The sequence below is a fragment of the Maudiozyma barnettii genome (genome assembly GCF_903064755.1).
Source record: "Maudiozyma barnettii strain CLIB 1767 genome assembly, contig: KABA2_08, whole genome shotgun sequence".
In the NCBI taxonomy this organism is placed as follows: Eukaryota; Fungi; Ascomycota; class Saccharomycetes; order Saccharomycetales; family Saccharomycetaceae; genus Maudiozyma; species Maudiozyma barnettii.
The window spans coordinates 117-22,294 of record NW_024545245.1 but is presented as its reverse complement, the minus strand read 5'-3'; the positions used below and the strand labels follow the sequence as shown (position 1 = coordinate 22,294).

Sequence of the window (22,178 nt, the reverse complement as noted above, 5' to 3'; positions counted from 1 at the left end):
TGTTAACAATATTTGAACCATCTGGGTTGTTATTCAGTTTAGCTGAATATTTTTTTCCCTCGTGGTTCCTGTCGGAAATAGATTATAAGAGGGATAATGACCAAGGCTATGATCTGATGCTAGGTTCATCCCGCAATGATCTATTGATAAGTTTATCCCGCAACAACTTACTAACAGATTACTTACGCCACCATTGAGTGAATTTATAATCACGACAACAAGAAATCCAACATATATAAATGGAACAATATTTCATTTATGAATATAATTGATTCCATAATTTACTTTATATATTTTTATATAAGATATAAAAAATCAGACGACTATAAGTTGATTTTATAATATAATAAAATTTGTTCAGTTAAATAGAATGTTAAACAGAGTTGCTGTTGTTAAACTGCTCATCTTTTGTGCATAGTAACGTTGGACTATATAGCTCCAATAAACCCAATGTAGGGGGAACGAATACTACATTATGCAGTATATATCATGTGTTATTCTATATACGGCAGTGCGGCACACTCTAAATTCTACTTATATTAGCTACCTTCACCTTCAGATAGGTTAAGCTAATGTTAGTCTTTTTAGTACTACCGCTACATTTCAACAAGTTCCACGAATAATTCTAGAAACAGTGCAAAACTGGAATGTAAAATTTAAAATATAGTTAATACCAAGTATCTAACTATTTTGCAACAAATTCAATAAAAAAGTCCGTGATAGTTTAATGGTCAGAATGGGCGCTTGTCGCGTGCCAGATCGGGGTTCAATTCCCCGTCGCGGAGATTTTATTTTTTGAATTTTTATTTTCTGAAACATGCAGTTTGAAACTGCCCAGGTATACCGTTTTTTTTGCTGATCCTTTTTAAAACAGTAATTTGAATTCTTCTTTTTTGTTAGATGGTAACAGTTTATCAAAAGGTCAATCTTTATAAGTCCATTTAAATGCTTTCTATATTTCTTCTATTTTAAAGTCTCATTCTCTCGTTTCGAACCACGCTTCGGGCGAATTATTTTTCCTTATTTTCAAAAATAAACAAAGACAACTTTGCTAACTTTAATAAGAAATACGCAATGATTTTCATATAAAGAAACATATTAACATCTTTTCTTTAATTGTAATTGATTTATTACGAAATATAAGGGAGTAACAGATTTGTATTGCGTCATGTCGCACGTAATGTATCCGGATGAGCTTGTCTCAAAGCTATTCGAGGAAATCGCGTATAACAAAGGTGAAATTAAATTAAATCAGTTATGGGATATCTCTAAAACAATGGTGAATGTGAATGATGATTCTATGAAAAGCTTTGTGTTTGCATTACTAACATCTAACCCTGACATTATTTTATATAAAAATAGGAAAATAATTCAAAAAGTGCCATATAGTAGCCTGAAAGAAGATGAGAATGAAATCACTATAGGTATCAATGAAGATAGCTTGTGGGTTATCCTAACGGGGTATAATAAGAAAGAGAGTACAATTGGTAATTTTGCGTTTGAGTTACTTTTGGAAGTCGCAAAACACAAAGAAAAGGGTATCAATACCATGCTACTGGCGAAGAACACCAAACAAGACTCAAGAAGTACCACCGGCAGATTGAAGAAGTTAGCTCATTTAATAACTACCAAGCAGCTAATATACCAAGGTCATTTAGTTAAACAGGTAACCTTAAAAAAATTTCAAAAAAATGAACCGGAGATAAAGGAGTACATTAACATGAGGGACCATCTTGGTACCATTGTTAATATTGTCAAGAATTCTAAGAATGGTATCCGCCAGACTACAGACTTAAAGAGAGAGTTAAAATTTGACAAGGAAAAGAGACTTTCGAAGAGATTTATAAGTGCAATTACCTTCCTTGATGAGAAAGGATATCTTCAAAAAATTATGATTATTTCACCTAATAATCCGAACATTAAGGTCAAGTGTGTTAAATATGTTAAAGATTTTTCTGATGAAAATAAATCAAATCCCATCGATATGAATGATAGTTCAGAGGATGATGATGATGCGGATGATGGTACTGAAGATGGAAATGCTACAAGGCAAGAAGAGGAAGAAGAGGAAGAATTGAACAACCTGGATTATGTCAATCCATCATCCATATTACAAGATAAGGGATTGATTATGGAAGATAAAGGACAGAGTAATAGACAAGAATTACTGCTAAACAGATTTTATCCTCTCCAGAATCAAACTTACGATTTGGCTGCACAAACCACAACCGACGGGATGCCTACTATGAAAGCTACCAATTTATTAGTCGGAAAGGATTTCCAAAGATCTTTTGCCAAGGGTCTCGAGTACTATGCCCAAATGGTTGGCAAGAAAAAATCAGATTCTTCTGGTCTGAACCTTGTGAAGATATATGATTTCGAAGGAAAAAAGAAGTTTTACAGACTCTTTACAGAAGAAAATTTCCAGAACATGACTGACCCTACAAAACGATATGCTCCAGATGAACTTGCCCCTGTAAAAGTTCAGAAACTCTCTTTAGATAAATTGAATAAGAAAAACTTTATTCCATTAAGTAACACACTCAGATATGGTGTAGACTCAGATGACAACGAAGTTTTCTTTTGGCATGGATCAGACACCAGTTTATTAACAGCAAAGGATGTTAAGAAACTACCAAAAAGCAAAAAATCGAAACGAGGAGAAAAGGATGATCTTACCGAGGAAGATATTCCAAAACTTAAGAAAATTAAGCAGGCAGTAGTTGAAGAAACATTAGTAAATGATAATAAAAAAGATGCTGGTCCCTTGGTCGAATTAACAAAACCAGAAGATAAGCCGCTCACTGGGAAGCGTACACTTAACGTTGATGGATTTTTTGCAAATTCTCTAAAATCGTTACAAAGACAACGTACTCTTCTTAATATTGTCAGTAAAATGGGTGGGGTAGCTTACCTGAAAGAATCACTCTACGATGACCTTTCAAAAGCACTTGGTTCAAATACGATGGTAGACAAAAAGACTGCTCGTACTGATGTGGAAAGAATGGTCAAAAGTGGTAAATTGCTTGTTTACTCGATCCCGGATTCAAAAAAGAAATTGATACACATCCCTGGTATGACAGAAAGTGATTTGGACTTGTACATGGACAAGGAGAAGAATAAGAAAAGATACATTTATTCCTCCACTTTACATACCAGTGATCTTTACTTTTTTGATCAAATGGCCAAAGAAAGGTTTAACAGGCGTGAGAAATCTGTGCAACGGCTACGTGACTTCCAAAATAGAAGCAAGTCTGATACCTTACCTTCGGATAAAGACAAGCCCAGAAGGCCTCGTAAACCTAGGACTTCCAAAGCAGCAGAAGCCGCTGGACATTCTAAGAAGAGGCGAGGTTCATTATTTACCGCTTTATCGGAAAATACCAACAACCCTTCTACAAAGAAAAAGAAGAGTGTTATCAAAAAACTTGCTTTCCATGTTGGCAAGAAATCTGGTCTGGAAGCTTTAATTATGGCTGTTGTTATTACAAAAAGTATTACAAATGAGCTCCAATGGGATAAAATTAGTTTACTCTTTCCTAAGAATTCATTAGAAAATCTGAAAAAGAAATGGACCGCGAGAAGAGTCAAAATGGGCCACAATGGTTGGAAAGCATACGTCGATAAATGGCAGAGAATTCTTGTCCAAGCCATCAAGAATGAAACTGTTTCTCTCCAAGATGCTGAGAGTGTAAACCTCCCAATTCTAATCCCTCTGTGGATAACTTTTGAAGAGGCTAGAAAAAATTCTTCTGTTTCGCTGTACAAGAATTACGATACAAATATTAAAAGATACACATTTGTAAAAGATCCACCCCAACATTTTTCACAAGCTGGTATGATGATGTCATCAATGGTCCAAAGAGAAACATCTTTATTAAAAAGTACATATGGTTATAGTTTAAACGATGTTGACGAAAAAGAAATACAAAGGAAAGATGATGAAGATAATATTAAGACAGTTATAAGATCAATTCTCATGGATAGATCAGAGACAGGGAAAGACGAAATAGAAACATTGAAAAATGTACCAAAGGAGGAATTGGACCGAATTGTGCTAGATATGGCTAAAGCCAAACAGCTTATTTTACGTGGTCCAAAACTGGAAGCTTCTTCGCTAATTGTAGAAATGTTAGAGAACAAAGGTTCTTACAGTCAATTTTCCGAAGTTGTAGAATATAATAAGAGAATTGAAGGTATGTTGAAGTCAGGAAACGGTATCATTATTAGTCAAGAGATTAATGACATAGCTGCATGGCAGTTAATAGATTTAATTGAAAGACGGAAAGTGTCACTCCAAGTTATCCCTGTTGAAAGAGAAATTGGAAATTTCCACTACACTACAAGAAAATTCGAAATTGAAACCCTGACGCCACCTTTGATTTGTTCTATGGAGAATGATAGTGAACAATTGTTTGGCTCTTCACCACATATAGCGGTCCCTCTTGGGACTGCTTACTCCAGACTTTGGATAAATTCTAATGGTAGATTACGTGAGAATATTTGGAAACATCTCGTTGCGTTTGTCACTACTGAAATTCTGTTTAGTCCTGGTATAATGATAGAACTACTAGAGACGTTAAGTTATCAATTAGTTTCTAGAAAAGAACTATCCGATATTTGTGATTGGCTGAACAAAAAAGGACTTATAGAGAGACTACCATATGGTGGCTTTAAAACATCACATAAATGGTATAAGTTATTAGCGTGAATATTTATATATATTTAATATATAAGCTGCATTGAAATGTTCTCTATAAGTAATTATTATTATTAATCTATTAGATCGTTATGGACTGTCCGAATGACATATCAGGCACGAATATCTCTTAGTTTTTTGTCCTAAATTTTCCAGACATTTTGTGTGGAAACCATGGTTACATCGAAACAGGACAACCTTTCCATTGAATATTTCCGGTTTTGGAACCGTTTGGTCCCTTCTCTTAGCTTCCCAGATACGAGCAATCTTAGATTCTAAATCAATGCCCCAGAGTTTCTTCCCACATACCTCACATTCATTATTGACAAGTGACCAGCCCTGTTTTAAAGAATTTCGGTATTGTTCTACAATTAGTGATGATGACTGCTCTAAAACCTTTAATATTAACTCTGATATCTGTTCCTCAAGATTATAAGTCGTAAAAACCTCTTGAAGTAACTCGTTAACATCATGTATTTTCATTAGTATGATATCCTGCTGTTCTAGAACACCCGCCAATATATGCCAAAAATTAGTTTGGTTGGGGTCTAGTGGCCTTCCATTCCTTTTATCCATTGTATCATCTTCCATGAAGGACAATTTTACAAATACATATTGTATGCATTTATTAATAATTTTTTTATCGAATTGCTTCTCATCGTTACCCTTAGGCTCTGATTTTCTACTATATTGTTTCACCAAACAGGATAGCAACAGGATCCAGCATCTTTGTTTAGTTTCATGATCTGTGACGAGCGATGATGCAAGAATTGAATAATTAATTTGTTCCATCAGTTGCTCCTCATTTTCATCAATGTTATCCTTTAAAAACAACGAGTCAATACAAATTACCATATTCTGGACAGATTTCTCGAAGTCAGCCAAATTAAACTGCACAATGGCTAGTGCTTCATAGTCCTTCTTGGTAATAAATCTTTCATTAATATCATTAATAGTAGTTACACTTAAGCTTCCAAAGTTTAGTTTTTTCAACCATTGGTGCAATTCTTCAGGTGTGTCATACTTACAAGACAGTTCTATGTATTTTTTGCTCAACTCGGAGTCATGTAAGGTAATGGAGGTAGTATCGCTTAGTAATATATCTAAATATTGTCTTTGAAGCTCTTCATTTTGTGTACTTAACCCAATATCCAAAATGCAATCATGCATCGACGGATCAAGTTTATTAACATAAGAAACAACTTTTTCAGCACCAATAGCACTCAATATCTTATTAAAATTCTCTTTAAAAATGTCAGTAATTTTATAGTACTCTACAGAGTTTGAACTCTTTAAATTAAATTGTAAGATATAGTTGATGGCGTTGTTTATCAGTACTGTAGTGTCATCTGAGGAGGAATCAATATCAAAGAAACAAATACTAAACATATCTGATATTCTTCTATTTATCTTGTAATATGTCATCAATAACAGATAAAATTTGTTTTCTTTTAGTTGAAGGACGAACGATTCAACATTAGTTGGTTCGTATAGCGGCAATAATGCCTGTATTGCCGATTCTGCTAAAGATCGTTCTACATTCAACCTAGCATGTAATATAGCATGGACAATAACATCCATATAATAGCTAGATACATGAATAAATTGAGGATACTTGGGTATGTTTAACGCTAGGAAAACAGCGATGAAGACTTCATTTTTAGAGGGAGTTTCTGAATTAGCCTTCATAAATTCAAGAAGGATATCAACAATATACTGTCTGTTTATGTTCAGGGTGTATGTAGCGGCAACATTCGTATCTATAATGTCTCCATTAAATACATCTTCCTCTTCATTAAAAAATGTTGCCTCCATTATTCCATTCAAAGTTGCTAAAAATTTAGAAGCGTCATAATTTAGCAATAAATTAAAGTATGGGAATGATTGTTCGTCTTCCTTATATAAAGCAACATTTAATTTAGTTTGACTTCCTAAAGGCCAATCAATTGCAACACCACTAAACAATACATACGACAGTTTTGATTCAATATTATTCACATAAGGTACTTCTAGAGGTTGTCCAGAAGGATAATAAGTCCCCGAATATAAAAATGTCAAATAATCAAATACGATATCTGGTTTCAGAACAGTCTCTTCCTCATCATTATTAGGAACTTTAAACAGCTCACAATTCAATGTATTCTTATCTCGTATCCAGTATATTAAATCTACTAGGGGAGTTAAGAAATCGTTGAATTTGATATTCCATATGTATGGTAATAGAATCTGGTTTGAAAAATTACCAACAATTGGATTTTGTTGTAATTTTCTCACAAGTAAATCAACATCCCAACAAGATGGTTCTAAGTTAAATAAAAGAGTCTCTAAATTGGTAGAAATGCCAACTTCTTCAGTGAGCTGTCGTATAATTTGTTGGAAAATAGATGGTGGTACTATAGTGAGTGTTCCGTTTGCAATAAGGTCAATTGTAGTCTTAATAAATGTCATTTTTACTTTATCATTCAGAAGTGTAAGTGAATCCCATGTGAGGTCAAGGAATTGTAAAAATTGTTCATCATCGGGGAACCACTGAATCTGTACTTTTATAACAAATTCAAGTAATTGATCTAAGGAGTTTAAGGTCTCACTATCATCTGAGTCATTGTCTTCATTAATATGCGACTCATGTTTCTTTAATAAAAATTTTAATGCTGCAAAAGTTAGATTGTTAAAGGTGTCGTGCAATTGTTCTTTTCTTTGCTGTGGATCCATATGTAGACTGAGCAATGATGGAATAGTAAAATTTGGATCGGAAAATTTGTATAATTGATCTAATGCACCAAGATAATCTCCATGCTGGACTTTTTTAAGGGTTAATGTTGACCATTGATTAAATTTAGCTATTTTCAATGAGTAATGTGTTAGTAATATCAATTTATTATGATGGAATTTGAAAAATTTATTTGGTGGAATTAGTAAATTTTGTGGTAAGAGGTCTATTTTCATAATAATTTTGAAATTATCATAAGGTTGTACGACAATCAATTGATGTGACACGGTAAGAATCATTAACAACATCCTCGATATCCATGCTATTGAAAGGATTGGTTCTGGAGCATTCCAAGTTATTTCATTTTGCAACAACTGAAATTTGGTTTGCATGGTGGTTCGAAGAACCAATACAATTACCGTAGAATTAATGAAATACGACAAGTATACAATACTTGAGGATGTCGCTGGATCTGTATACCAAGCAATTCCATTGTTCGGAATAAGACTATTACTATCATTTGATGAAGATGATTCAGTTATATTTTTTTGATATAGAATAATCGGTGAATTATTCTGGCGTTTCAATGTTGCAGAATCATTTTCATTTAGAGCGTCTTCAAGTGTAGTCAAACAAAATAGTTTATTAGTGAGTATGGCTAGGATTCCATCGAATTTCCCAACAGTATGCAATGATGTGGACAATATTATTTCATTTGAAGGTACAGTTAAAACAGCCATTGAACTATATGTGAGTTGCCAAAGTCGAGTTCTATGACCGTTATGATAAGTGACATTCCCATTTATATCGCTTACTACCAATGCCGTGTGTCTCTTACCTCTAAACATCAGACCATTAATAGAAGATCCTACATGTCTAGTAATATGCAATATAGCGTATAATGGAGAAATTTGTCCTATGTTTCCATTAGCAGAATTTTGTTCATCTGTACTGTCGGTAGTGTTATTAAGATCCCATATAAAGACATCTCCAGTCTCATAAGCAGCTGCCAAATGAGTACCATCCCACGAAATTGCTAGATGAGTCACTGGGGAACGTATTCCTTGAATCATGTTCAAATCTGTAGAGTGGGTGGTACTAGTAGTAGCAGTTGTGGCTTTACAACTAGGTGCCAGAATACTCTGAAGATACTCCTTATCATCGAATATCAACACGGGACCCTTTGTAGAACCGAGCACATAATAGGCATTCGCAGGTAGAAAGCATGCAGGTCCGCCGTATGCACTAAGCAAGGTATATATGTGTGTTAGATTTTGCCAACTAAGAATTCGATTTCCATCGATTGGCCCTGTTGCTATGTCCAACGCATTTTTATGATCTTTGCTGTCTTTCGATGATATTGTAGCCACTGGAGATGGTCTATATCGAAGCAAATTCATCTTTTTTTCAACCAGATTATGGGATATACGTGGTATGATATAAATATGAATATATAGATGTATATATTAGCTAAACCTTCTCAAATTTTGCTTCCCCCCTTTTTTCATCCATTGATGGCAGCAGCCTCTTTCATTTCAGATTATAAAATATCGTAAATACTCTATTCTGTCCTTAAGTTAGCCAGTTTTTGAAGAAGACGCGCGCTTCTCTTTAGTCTGAATTTTTAAAAATAAATAAATAATTTAACAATTAAAAGAGTCTGAATCAACAAGAATAAGAACAACTTGGAAGTGGAAAAGGAGAGGTTGACGAACAGGCAGCCACCAGGACAATCACTTTATTACTTTTCGATAACGATGCAATTACATAAACGGCTGTTACTTCCTCAGGCATATCTGACTAACTTCCATAACAGAGTCAGGAATGAGGATGCCATCCCACTTTGTTCTGTCGTCCAACAGACATCAAGAGCACACAAGAGAGCCAAGATCGTTAACTACACAGAGGTAGACATTGCTGATCCCTTTGATGAAGCTGACAATGATGGGTTTGATGTTGATATGGACGGCAAAGGCGACTACGATGGCGGTGATGCTGGTTCCGAACCTGGCTCTCCTCAAGCAGAAGGAGACGAGAATGGAACCAGTAACTCTGGCACAGGTAATGCTGCCGTAGTTAACCAAGATGCATTACCTGATTTAATTGATCAACCTGAATTGTTGAATATTATTAAGTACCCACATATTAAGGAGACATTTATGCAAAGTAGCGTGGCGACACCATATAGATTAAATTTGTCTCAACCGGCGTTAACAACAACAGGTTCTGGATCAAACGCTCAATACCATAACGAAGAACCTATCATTATACCTATCCATTTTGAGATCGAGGATAATGGCACGATATATAGCGATTTTTTTACATGGAACCTTAATGATGTCTCGTTGACACCGGAAGAGTTTGCATCAGTTTATTGTGCTGATTTAAATCCTACAGGTCATGATGATATGAGTTCATTCCATCAACAGGTGGTAAGTACAATCAAGGACCACATTGAGGAATATGAAAAAGTTGCTGCTGTAAAATTACCTGATTTCCATGCTATTATCAATCTAACATGTAATCTGAACGATAAATTTTACGATGACAATTTTCAATGGAATCTAAGCGACACGACGTTTACCCCTGAGATGTTTTCAGAAATAGTTGTGTCAGATTTAGGGCTTACAAGAGATTTCTTACCTTTACTTTGTTATTCATTGCATGACTCGGTGACTAAGATTAAGAAGGAATGGCTCGAGGGAAACTTGTCCCTGGGAGACACTACATTGTTAAACGATGCTGCATTTGGCTATTTATCTGGTATCAGATTGGACATCGATGCCTTGGGGATCAACTGGTGTCCGAAGGTGGAGATTCTAACCCCACAAGAGATTCAAAAACGTGAAATTGAGAAAGAGAGAAACTTGAGAAGATTGAAGAGAGAATCGGATAGACTTACAAGGAGAGGCCGTAGGCGTCTGGATGACCTTGACACCACTTTACGGATATAGAAAGGGGCAAGTGGAATCCTGTATTATTACTATAAATATTACATAAATATATACATATATATATATATATGACCAATCAGTTTGTGACAAAAGACATATAGAATATCACTGTTCGACGAATTCGTTATTCATATATATATATTTTCATTCCTAATTGGAAAGGACGACCGAAGAAGAAAAAAAATTTTCAATTTAAAAAGATAGACACACTATTATATAAATGATGCACGAAGACAAAGGGATACACTGAGATAGAGTGAACCGAGAAGCAATAATGACAAGGATGAGCAACGGGAAGTCATACCGTGAACAAGCAGCTCCATACCGGAGACCGATTTCGACCAGAACGAACGATAAGGTGTCAATGTTTGGACGAATCAGAAGGAGTCTCTTTGGGGGAGCACATTCGAGCAAACCTGATGATAAAGACGAATCCTTACAATCGATGTCGTCACATAGACAAAGAGGCCAGAAGCTGGCAAATGTGAACAAACGAGTGATGAGTTCTTCAAGCATACCTGGCGGGTTCTTCAATGCGGACGCTAGCAATATATCGATTGTTCCCCAACCTAGTGAAAACAATAACACTATTGAAGGGGAGATGAATGGTACCAATTTGGCAGCCGACATCTCTGTCTCATCGAATGCGAAATTGGCCAATTTTTTTGCAAACAAAGGGGATGCAGCATTGTCTGAGATGGAGATGGAAGGTGTGATGTCGTTGATGAAGAAAGCCAATACTACCGGTACTAATAACGTTGGGCCTGATATCACCAATGGCGATGGCAATGAAGAGGACAATGAGTCTGTGGCGAATGGTACCATGGCCAGTTCCCGTTATGGTGGTGGTGCAGGACGAGCCCATGAGGGGAAATCTACCATATTACGAGGGAACAACCTTGGATCTGTGAACAATTCATTCAAGATGCCGTCATTCACTCCAAGATACGACCATTCCACAATGACATTAGACCGTCATGCACATCATCGTAACCATAACGATAATACGATGATGCAACGCAATACGTCGTTTGCCTCTACTGCCTCATCTACAAGAAGAGTCTTTGATTATAATAGATTACCATCACCATATAAGACGGTAGTGTTTAGATATAAGAGTATAAATGGTAGTGAACCTGGTAAGACAAATACCAAAGAATTATTGTCGCGCAGACATCAACAACAACACAAAGGTAATGAAAGGGTTAAGATCGATAAACCTAAGAAAAGGGTGAGTAACACTGCTAGTGCATTATTATCCTTATTAGATAGTAATCAGAACGAAACTGTCGATGATGATGATAAGGATAGTAATAATAACAGTACTAATTTGTTGGCAAATCCATATTCTACTTTAGTGCCACGAGTACGTAAGAAACCAATTCCACAACAAACGATACCAACTGTTGAGAATGACTCTGTTCTTCCATCTGAAGTGGTGACACCTATTGAAACAACAACGAAACCTGTTGTCGACGCTCCAATAGAGTTACCTAAGAGAAACAAGCCAGAACCGATTGCAACTGGCACTACCACTATGACTACGACTACGACTACACCTGAACATCCATTCAAACTATACAAGCCTACAAGGTCTTCCTCCTTAAGATCCAGTGTAGTTGCAGCAGATCCTACCACTGCCAGTACCACTGCCACTACCAGTACCACCACGACTGAAGAGAAAAAACCAGAAGTTGAACAAGCACCATCCATTTTCCCCGTACCAGGGACGATTCCATCATTTACGATGAAGAAACCTGAACATGAACCCCTAATCGAAAAAGCTCCTACATTTAATGCAATTGCACCTCCGTCCAACATTTTTAATATTAAGACATCCAGTGAGAATATCAATAATACAAGCACGTCTACTGTTCCACAGTATGAATTTAATATAAGTTTACCATCGTCTGACATCGATCCCACCACTGTTGATGATAAACAAGTTGAACAATTCAAATCATTATTTGCATTTTAAACTATATATAAGAGAGTGTATATACATAATTTATTACATAACTTTTTGTTTAACGAAGAAAGTTGCTAAATGTTTCATTTGCCAAGCACAAGTAACACCTAATATAAGCAGTTGAATGATAGTCCACCACATAGCACCGGAATTGACTGTTTCTGATAAGTTTCTAAACTGAGCTTCTCTATCTCTCATTAATTGTTGTTCGTCTTTAATTTGAGCCACTTTTTCGATCAGCAGATCGACTTTCCCATGAAGAGATTCGATGGTATGTTTTTTCTTTGAATCCAGGGACGTATCTGACCCGACCGACATCTCCAGGTCGATCTTCGTCTTCGTCTTACTCAACCAGCCCGACGATTGTGGTTTAATACAGATTCTATGTTCACCCGACTCCTGAGTATTGAAGGTGAATTGACCGTCTGGTCCTGCTTTTTGGTGCACGATTCTTTGATCGCCGTCAAAGATCTCTTCGACATCGATAATGACGTCGAAGTCTGCACTTGGATCTATGTTCTTGTATGTCTTTAGGGCTTCGTCGTAGACCTGGACTTTATAGTTCCCGTAGAAGACACTGCCTTCTGTCAATTCTTTAGAGAAACATTTTCTTTCGTTGCCTTCGTGGTAGAAATAGAAGGCGTTAGCATATGCAGTGATCAGTGACAGGCACAGTACCAGTCTTTGAATAGCAGACATCCTGGTTGATATGTTCGGCGTGATGTTTGAGTATGTATCTCTTGTAATAACGTGTGTATACCAACGTGTGTATATATATATATATATAAATAGTGCTGTCTGTAGCGACACGTCGTTCGTTCGTTGTTATGAAAAACCCCCATCGACAAACTTGCCATAGTAGCACTATTAAAATTCGCAGTAGCAATAGCAATATTTTCAGAGAGAAAACGCGTCTTAAGCGTCGTGCCGAGTGATATGTACGTGTATGTCGACGCAACCGAGGAACGTGGGGGTGGGCGGCTAATTGTAGAGACGCTCAGAGAGCGAGACACACAGCAAGAGAACGTGGGGGTGGCAACTTGCTATACACTTTGCTGAGCGGAACCATGTGGAGTGAGACCATTCTGCTTGGTGCAGGTGCAGCTCAAGTGTCGATAGTTCAAGTAACGCAATATATATATATATGTATATTGCAAGTGGGCTTTACGTATTATCGTATAGGTTGCAGAACAGAGAGAGCGTCTCACTCAGAAAGCAAGCCCGACCTTCTCTCTGTGTGCATTCCTCACACTAATCCCAATCGCTCCAAGAGCTGGAAGTGCTCCCCTTCAACCGAGGCTCGACGTGTGTCTACGGAGCGGTACGGAAGGAGGCTCTCTATCCAGCACATTGCAAACCTGATTATCGCACTGCAGGTGTGTTCCGCCTCAAACCAGCCAACGCGGGAAGAGCATCTGGGGGAGAGACGCAAGCACTGTGGCTCTGGCTCTGGCTCTCTCGCCGATGCTCTTCACACGCTGCCGCGCGCTTCGTGACCCATTTGGGACGTGCCGTTGCCACACCCACAGTTTACATATGTGCTGTGTAGGCGGTGGCACTGTGTGAGGTTACCCTGCAAGGTGTGGGGTGGCCTTTGGGTGGCCTTTGGGTGGCTGAATAGCCGCTGACCTCTCGCTGTGTGTGGTGTGTGGGTGTTCCTCTGCGGTTTTATATCGCTATCTAATATGGTGAGAATGCTTAGCTGGGACAGCGCGTCTAGCAAAACTGCTATATATTTGCAAGGTTTCTTTCAAACAACCCATATAGAGCAGGGCGGTAATACTTTTTATTGGTCCGTACCCATTGACACACTAGAGATAGATAGATATTGATAGATATTGATAGATATTGATAGCTGGCTGTACAATGAACTTGCTGCTACAGGACCCCTTTCAAGTACTGAAGGAATACCCAGAGAGACTGATACACACTATTAATGGGCCCGTCAAGACTACTACAATTGCATTCTCCCACAATGGCGACTACTTAGCAACAGGCTGTCTCGACGGTACTATTATCATATACGATATGGACACAATGAAACCAGCCACGGTGCTGAGCGCTCACGTCAGAGCGATCCAATGGCTGCAATGGAGCCCCCATGGCGATCGATTGTTGAGTAGCAGCAGGGACATGACCGTGAAAATCTGGGATTTAAATTCGATCGGCAAAAACATCGATATTGTTACACCGTCTCATGATTTGGCATTCAATGGACCCGTATGGGGCGCTCATTGGATCAATGATGGCTTGGTCGCAGTGAACATATTGGAAGAATCCTTTGCTATGCTAATCGATTTAAACACTGAAAGAAAAAGGTTTTTGAAGATTGATGATGCCGATGCCGATGATGTAGCTATGGACCAGGGCTACGGACTAAACTGCGAATTGTATCCATTGGCTCAATATGGTACTATTATTATCACAGGCAGTTCAAAAGGCTGGATTAATTTCTTTAAGATCGAGAATTTCGATAATTATGAACATTTATACGGCACGCGTGTTTGCTCTTCAAATATCAAACATTTATTGATTTCTCAGAATGGAGAACGTCTGGTCGTCAACTGTTCAGATAGATCGATTAAGCAATATCATCTTAATATGCAGCCTATCGAATTGACTTTGGAACATAAATATCAAGACGTTATCAACAGATTGCAATGGAACGATATCAAATTCTCAAACCATAACGCAGAATACCTAGTGGCGTCTCCGCACGGTAGTTCCACCCATGAACTGTATTTATGGGAAACAAGATCCGGCTCGTTGGTCAGAGTCCTCGAAGGCGCAGAAGAAGAATTGATGGCAATCGATTGGGATTTTAAAAATATGCGAATCGCTTCAACTGGCTTGGAGACAGGCGACATCTATTTATGGTCGTTGGTTATTCAGCCTAAATGGAGCGCTTTGGCGCCAGACTTCGAAGAAATTGAAGAAAATATAGACTATCAAGAGAAAGAAGATGAATTCGATGATGAGGATCAAGACGTCGACGAAAACGAAAATAAAATATCATCAACAAAGGAAGAAGATACCCCAATAGATTTGACGACAATGGACCCTTGTGATGTGAGAGGCAATGAACAGGTCACTTCCTTCATCTTACCGACAGATTACCAAAGTATTTTGATGGTTCAAAGATTGTAATAATAATAAACTCCTCCCTCCCTCGAAGCACATTGATCCTTTCGTGTTGCATGATCTGTAAGGTTCTCTTCCACCCCAGACGCTTGCCATTAAAAGTTGGGGCCCTTTATTTAATTTTTTTTTTTTGTATGCGCTTTTCATCAGAATGAAACAAAAATAGGAACTAACAACAACAAACAGTATTAACTAAAGATTATTTGTTAAATCGAAACGAACTAAAAAAAAGAGAGAGAATCACACAAACTCCACCCCAATACATATACACTTATACACGTATATATATGTACCACAGAGACAAGGAGGAGATTACCACTACATACACCACTGCACTACACAATGTCTGGAAACCTTGGGAACCCGTTTATGAGCAACACCCCAACCTCGTCACCGTTGAAAGGGAAAAATAAGCTCACCGATTCACTAAGGGTCTCGAAGAGAAGTTCTGCATCTCCTGCTAATAGCAGCAGCAGCATATTGGGAATAACCGGCTCGCCAACAAGAAGACCACGTACATCCGGCTCAGTAGTATATGCTGATAGATATCTGCCAACACGAACGGAAGTAAGTCTCCATGCCATATCATCCATTGGTAATAGTAGCAATGTACCGACTTTAACAAGTGTAGATACAGAAAATGAGGTAGAATCACAAAGGGAACGTAATGCTCATGAAACCTTTGATACAGTGTTGAAAAATGAAATCTTCGGGGAGTTATTAACAAAGGACGCAATATCAAAAGAGACAAGTATAGACAGAATCAAGAACACTACAGATATGATACAACAACAACAGCAACAACAACAACAGTCATCAACATCTTCATTATCTTGGTTAGCTACCCCATCTCCCGAGAGAAGACGCCAACAACATGATATATCTGAAATCGGTGGAGAGTCCTCTTCTATTTCCGCACCAGTTACTCCAAGGAGACTGTTTCCTTCCTCACAACAAGACGATGACTCAATGTATCGATCCTCAACAAATTCTTCTCGTGGTGCCACCTTATTAAGCTATAGTCATAGGTCTTCAACAAGAAGACCCTCCACAGCATCTCTATTACAATCACAATTTTTTGACCCCATATCCCCAGTGAGGCCAGAATCAAAACAATTATTATTATCTCCAAGTAAACAGACAAGAAAAATCTCAAAAGTTCCATATAGAGTCCTTGATGCACCTTCACTGGCTGATGATTTCTATTACGACCTTATAGATTGGTCTTCTAGCGATATGTTAGCTGTAGCATTAGGTAAATCCATTTTCTTAACCAATAATTCCACTGGAGAAGTATTTCATCTTTGTGATACAGAAATGGATTTTACTAGCTTAAGTTGGGTGGGAGCGGGCTCTCATTTAGCAGTGGGTCAACGTAATGGTTTAGTGGACATATATGATGTTACGAAAAAAAAATGTATAAGGACAATGTCGGGACAAACGGATAGGGTCTCCTGTCTAAGTTGGAATAATTATATCTTATCATCTGGTAGTAGAGATCGATCCATTTTGCATCGTGATGTAAGAATGCCAGAACCATATTTTGAAAAATTGGAGACACATACACAGGAAGTTTGTGGTTTGAAATGGAACGTGGAAGAGAACAAGCTGGCGTCTGGTGGGAATGATAATATTGTCAATGTATACGATGGTACCTCAAGGAGACCTACATCAGTATTCCAAGAACATACAGCTGCAGTTAAAGCCATTGCTTGGTCACCACATAAAAGGTCTACTTTGGCAACAGGTGGTGGTACAGCCGATAAGAAATTAAAGATATGGAACGTTAATACATCGACAAAGATTAGTGATAGAGACACAGGATCTCAAATTTGTAATATGATATGGTCCAGAAATACGGATGAAATCGTCACCTCACATGGATATTCCAAATATAATTTGACATTATGGGATTTCCCATCAATGGATCCAATAGCTATTCTAAAGGGACACAGTTTTAGAGTTCTACATTTAACATTATCTGCAGATGGAACCACTGTAGTGTCTGGTGCTGGTGATGAAACTCTAAGATATTGGAAATTATTTGATAAACCAAAGCACAAGATACCAACAAGCTCTTCTGTTATTTTCAATTCTGCTAACAGAATTAGGTAGATGTAAATTCTTTTTTTGACGACATACTCATATACATACATATATATATTTACATATATACATATGTAAATATAGCATTAGTTTCATAAAATTGCTTTTCTTTTGATTATATCTGTTTTTTTTATAACTACTTATGTACATTCACATATATGAGGGGGTATATAGAAAAAAAAATCTCTAATAATTTCGTATTATTTTACACATGTAGCGCCTCTGATAATTGAGTAGCTAGATAATCAGCCTCTGATTTAAAGTTCAATTTATGAATATTAGCAGCAGTGTATCTTATTCTTGTTTGATCGTTATAAGTATCTTCTTTAGCTCTAACTCTAAAATCATATTGATTCATTTGAATACTTTGGGTTACTTTTGTAAACTCATCTGGATTTTCATCCTTTAATTTTGTTAGTTCATTAGCATCAACACCTAATAATTGCTCAGCCTGTTCATTAAATAATGTCAACCATAATTGGTTTGTCTCATCAAGCACAGAAATTGTCAACATATATCTCCATTGTGGTGCTGCATTATTAGTATCACATTTTTCACATCTCCAAGTTCCATCAGATTGTTCAACGACTTTCTTGTTACAATTCTCATTAGAACAAGCTGGATAAGCAAAATTGTCTACTTTCAAAAAATTGATTGCTGCTTTAATATTAAAATAATCACCCTTTTCACTTCTACCCAAGTTTTCATTTTGTGCCTTTTGAATAGTAATACGTTGAGCAATAAATTTGGTGGAATCACCAGCACCTGCTCCAGCTCCTACTTCTTGTTTCAAAGAGGTAAAGTTACCAGAATGGCCGGTAGCATCATACCAACCTTTTAATGAATATGCTTCTGGAACTTCTGGGTTTGGCATCAATGTACTTGTGAAACCCATCGATAAAGATTTCCCACCGAAATCAGAGACACGAGCACCTTTAATTGCCACGACGGACCCTTCCGGTAGATTGAAATCCAATGCTAATTGATTCCATAGACCAACTGTGATAGAGTAATTAGAGTCATCAACAATAACAATATCACGACGATCGAATTTTTTACCAGCTCTGGAGGTTAATTCGAAATGTGGGTTAACAGTTTGAATTATTCCGAGAACATCAACAGTAGCATTTTCTTCTTGATTTTCAATTGCACTTAATTTGACAAAATCGAAATGAGTCTTTGGAACGTTAGCTTCATCTTCACTTGGTTCAATAACCGATTCTCTGTCTAGAGACAACTCGTATGGATGAGACAAGTTAGTGAATTGAGGTTTAGATGGTTGTAATCTTGCTTTAGACACATAATAGACTTTTCCTTCTTGTAATAATTCATTATATTTAACAGCCATATCATTAAATGCTGTAGCTCTAATTTCACCAGAGGTATCTAAGAAATTGACATTTAACAATTTACCTTCACCTCTTTGATTATGCCAAGTTTTAATTTCACCTTTGTAAGATACTCTAGCTTTAATGGTCCAAACATTTTGATATGGAGATAATTGTTCAATGGCAAAGATAGGTTTGCCTTTCTGAGAAGAAGACATTGTTGATTGTGCAAACTTGTGTTCAGTAGCCTGTTGAACTACAGGAGCTGGAACTGGAGTAGGAGTCACAGAGGTCTCGAGTTTCTTTTCATTCGAAGAATCAGAATTATTTGATACAGGAACCACGAAGTCTCTAATATATTCATCTGGATGTTCTTCAAAATATTTATCTAAGAAAATAGTGCTACCATTGATTGGCTCCACCCCTCTTCTAACAACTTCCATATCATCGATCAATAAAACAAATTTCTTCTTGTCCTTAACAATAGCAGCTTCAGCTTCAAGGACACGAATAATATCGCCTTTTTGTAATTCCAAAGAGGCAAATTTAGCAGCAGCTGCATTTCTTGCAAGGGCCTTCATATGGAAAGAACCATCAGAAAGCATGACTAGATGCTTTCTAGCAGATTCAGCATTCTTATTACTGTTTGGATCTGTCTTTCTAGTGTTTTGAATTTGGTAAACCCCGTTATTTGGAGCGTCAAATCTGGTCTTATCAGTAAAGATCTTGTAGAAGTCTCTCTCAGTTAGTTGAAACCCACTCATTCTGGTTAGTGGTGTAGTTCTGTCTATGTTTACTTATATCTCTTCGCAATTCAACTTACGTGAGTAGCAAGCAGGTGTTAAAACTTTTATTGACTGTAAATGATCCCTTTTAAAATAAACACTGTAAATTGGAAATGAAATTCTGAGAGCATCGCGATAAAATCGGTACATTTTAACGCGTTTCATTTTTGGTAGTCAAAAAAGAAGTTTCGTTTCGTGTTTGTGACGGGTAACGGGCAAATACTTCTCCCAGTGCGTCACACTCTCTCTCTTTCACGTTGTCGTTCAACTAGAAACTGGAGATTGGTCGGTCACGAATATATATAAATATATATTCGTGACCCTCAACTTACCTCTTTTAGGATTGCTTTAACGTAACCCAGAACCTATTTCGAAGAATGGTTCTGGTTTTGTCTCTTTTAGTCTGTTCCTGTTAAATCATGTATTATACAACGTCCTGTTGAAGGGGTTACATAGCTACTTATATTGACAACTCCAAAAATACTTTTAGAATAGACTCACTTGGCCCCGTTTTACTACTTATGACAGCAGAGAAAATCTTCGAATAATCTTTAATTTTTTTTTGGTTAGCATTGATCAACAATTAGCACAGTGTCATTCTCAAAATTCTTATCACAACCCCTTAAAACTACGATTGTACCAAGCTGAGCTTATACGTATATATATATTTCTCATTCCTTCACCTTTCAAGGAGGCCCTTGATTTGAAAGCATCCTTTGACTGCTGCGATCAAATATATAAGTCACTCACAAGATTCTCAAACCTTTCAACGATAAACAAGATGCCATATGCACTTCTATATTTTCCAGAAACGCATGATAATCCATCTAATCCTTGCCAAGCTAAACTGATAGTGGAAGGAGGTGAGACTTAAAATGAGACTTAAAATGAAACAACTGATCTGATCAAGATATCCCAGTGCTGTTCCGCAAGTATTCAGCTTAAATTTGTCTTATTGGCGCGCACTCAATTTTTCACATTTTTCACATTTTTCACATTTCACCAGATGAGATGGCGATAGCAATGAATCAATACTGTCATTTTTCGATATTTGTAAGAACTAGAGAGGGAGTTTCCCAACCAAGAACCACCGGTTGAGTCATTCACCATTGTACAGTATTCATCTTGAATTGTATGGACGTTCGTTTCTATCTTTTTTTTCTCTTTTATTTGGTTATTTTCTGCTCAATCGAAAAAGGTTTTCACTAACTCCCGATGCCTGTGACAATCAACCTCATATGTGGTGCTGAGGAAGACGGGCAAACAACTCTATCACCGTTAATCTTCAACATTGATGATATTAAGAAATTGAGAGAACTTGGTATTTGCGGGATATTGTCCGGTACATTATCATCTGCAGCACAACAAAATATTTTCTTATCGGTTCCTTTGAAATTGATGATCGAGGAAGCTATTTGGTTACATTTAAATGGATTAGCAAAATTTAAAGTCCTCAAAGGAGATACAACACAATTAATAGAAGGAATATTGGATAGGAACGCATACGATATACATAACCTTACGAAGGAGAGACTAAAAATATCATTCGAGTTACAAAGAGAATATAAAAGAGAACAGCATCGTTTGAAATTAGAACGATTAGGAATAATTCCTCCCGAGACTTCTAACGAAACTACAGGAGATAATTCACCAAATGAAAAATTATTAGAAGCATCGTTATTTATAGAGACACCAACAACATCCAATTTACTAAATAATATTCATTTAAATTATGAAAATGGGATCAATGATTATTTACTACATATATTAATCTCACAATATGGGAATTGGGATAATTACTTACTTTTCCAAGTGTTGAAGGATAGAGGGTATGTATTAGCTCCCGGTGGACGATTTGGTGGGAAATTTATTGCTTACCCTGGAGATCCATTAAGGTATCACTCACATATGGTTGTTAGGGATGCATTACATTATAAAGATCAATCTCTGGATCTTCTAGAATTAGCCGCAAATGCTAGACTGGGAACAGCTGTTAAAAAGATTTGGGTCATAGGGGCACCTGTTCCGAAGAATGATGAAATGGAAAGTAACAAGACACAATCGAAGAAAGATGTGTCTTTCTATTCTGTGGAATGGGCAGGGTTTGGTTAATTAAATGATAGTTTCCAGGAGGTCTATTACGAAAGAGTTGATACTCACCAAAAGAAAATTGTCCTATCCGTAAGAAAACACACTGTAGTATGTAATGGAGTAGGAATGTAATTTTTCTCAAACAATTTTGAAGTAACGTTTCCAACAATATGAATATATATATATATATTATTGCATACAGAAGAGTAGTACAGACAAACACACACATATATAATTAAAGAATGGATATTTAATCAACGTTACATGCTGGTAAATCTTCTGTTCTATGATATCATGGTGTCCTAGTTACTGAACTTCAAAAAATCAAAATGTATATTTTATATTTTATACTTTTCTTTTATTTGTCAGTCGTTTCTGAGCTGAAGCAGACATAC

General features: G+C 36.9%; 9 protein-coding genes and 1 non-coding gene across 10 annotated transcripts; 7 read left to right on the top strand and 3 right to left on the bottom strand.

The window, feature by feature from the left end:
* Positions 1 to 713: 713 nt before the first annotated feature.
* On the top strand, positions 714 to 785 carry KABA2_08S00308. The gene has a single exon. It is a non-coding gene; the product is annotated as a tRNA-Asp (tRNA).
* Positions 786 to 1,168: 383 nt separating this feature from the next.
* TFC3 (transcription factor TFIIIC subunit TFC3) lies at positions 1,169 to 4,711 on the top strand (the record flags this gene model as incomplete). The annotated part of the gene is made up of 1 exon (XM_041551883.1): positions 1,169 to 4,711. The coding sequence occupies one exon, from the start codon at positions 1,169 to 1,171 to the stop codon at positions 4,709 to 4,711; it is 3,543 nt and encodes a 1,180-aa protein (XP_041407817.1).
* A 78-nt stretch (positions 4,712 to 4,789) lies between these two features.
* Positions 4,790 to 8,809, bottom strand: VPS8 (CORVET complex membrane-binding subunit VPS8; the record flags this gene model as incomplete). The annotated part of the gene is made up of 1 exon (XM_041551882.1): positions 4,790 to 8,809. The coding sequence occupies one exon, from the start codon at positions 8,807 to 8,809 to the stop codon at positions 4,790 to 4,792; it is 4,020 nt and encodes a 1,339-aa protein (XP_041407816.1).
* Positions 8,810 to 9,166: 357 nt separating this feature from the next.
* Positions 9,167 to 10,363, top strand: SFH1 (Sfh1p; the record flags this gene model as incomplete). The annotated part of the gene is made up of 1 exon (XM_041551881.1): positions 9,167 to 10,363. The coding sequence occupies one exon, from the start codon at positions 9,167 to 9,169 to the stop codon at positions 10,361 to 10,363; it is 1,197 nt and encodes a 398-aa protein (XP_041407815.1).
* Positions 10,364 to 10,637: 274 nt separating this feature from the next.
* On the top strand, positions 10,638 to 12,341 carry NUP60 (FG-nucleoporin NUP60; the record flags this gene model as incomplete). The annotated part of the gene is made up of 1 exon (XM_041551880.1): positions 10,638 to 12,341. One exon carries the CDS (start codon positions 10,638 to 10,640, stop codon positions 12,339 to 12,341), a length of 1,704 nt encoding a protein of 567 aa, XP_041407814.1.
* A 33-nt stretch (positions 12,342 to 12,374) lies between these two features.
* Positions 12,375 to 13,031, bottom strand: ERP1 (Erp1p; the record flags this gene model as incomplete). Its single annotated transcript, XM_041551879.1, has 1 exon — positions 12,375 to 13,031. The coding sequence occupies one exon, from the start codon at positions 13,029 to 13,031 to the stop codon at positions 12,375 to 12,377; it is 657 nt and encodes a 218-aa protein (XP_041407813.1).
* Positions 13,032 to 14,198: 1,167 nt separating this feature from the next.
* SWD1 (COMPASS subunit protein SWD1) lies at positions 14,199 to 15,479 on the top strand (the record flags this gene model as incomplete). Its single annotated transcript, XM_041551878.1, has 1 exon — positions 14,199 to 15,479. One exon carries the CDS (start codon positions 14,199 to 14,201, stop codon positions 15,477 to 15,479), a length of 1,281 nt encoding a protein of 426 aa, XP_041407812.1.
* A 336-nt stretch (positions 15,480 to 15,815) lies between these two features.
* On the top strand, positions 15,816 to 17,588 carry CDH1 (Cdh1p; the record flags this gene model as incomplete). The annotated part of the gene is made up of 1 exon (XM_041551877.1): positions 15,816 to 17,588. One exon carries the CDS (start codon positions 15,816 to 15,818, stop codon positions 17,586 to 17,588), a length of 1,773 nt encoding a protein of 590 aa, XP_041407811.1.
* A 196-nt stretch (positions 17,589 to 17,784) lies between these two features.
* RFA1 (replication factor A subunit protein RFA1) lies at positions 17,785 to 19,671 on the bottom strand (the record flags this gene model as incomplete). The annotated part of the gene is made up of 1 exon (XM_041551876.1): positions 17,785 to 19,671. One exon carries the CDS (start codon positions 19,669 to 19,671, stop codon positions 17,785 to 17,787), a length of 1,887 nt encoding a protein of 628 aa, XP_041407810.1.
* Positions 19,672 to 20,907: 1,236 nt separating this feature from the next.
* SEN34 (tRNA splicing endonuclease subunit SEN34) lies at positions 20,908 to 21,804 on the top strand (the record flags this gene model as incomplete). Its single annotated transcript, XM_041551875.1, has 1 exon — positions 20,908 to 21,804. The coding sequence occupies one exon, from the start codon at positions 20,908 to 20,910 to the stop codon at positions 21,802 to 21,804; it is 897 nt and encodes a 298-aa protein (XP_041407809.1).
* Positions 21,805 to 22,178: the final 374 nt, after the last annotated feature.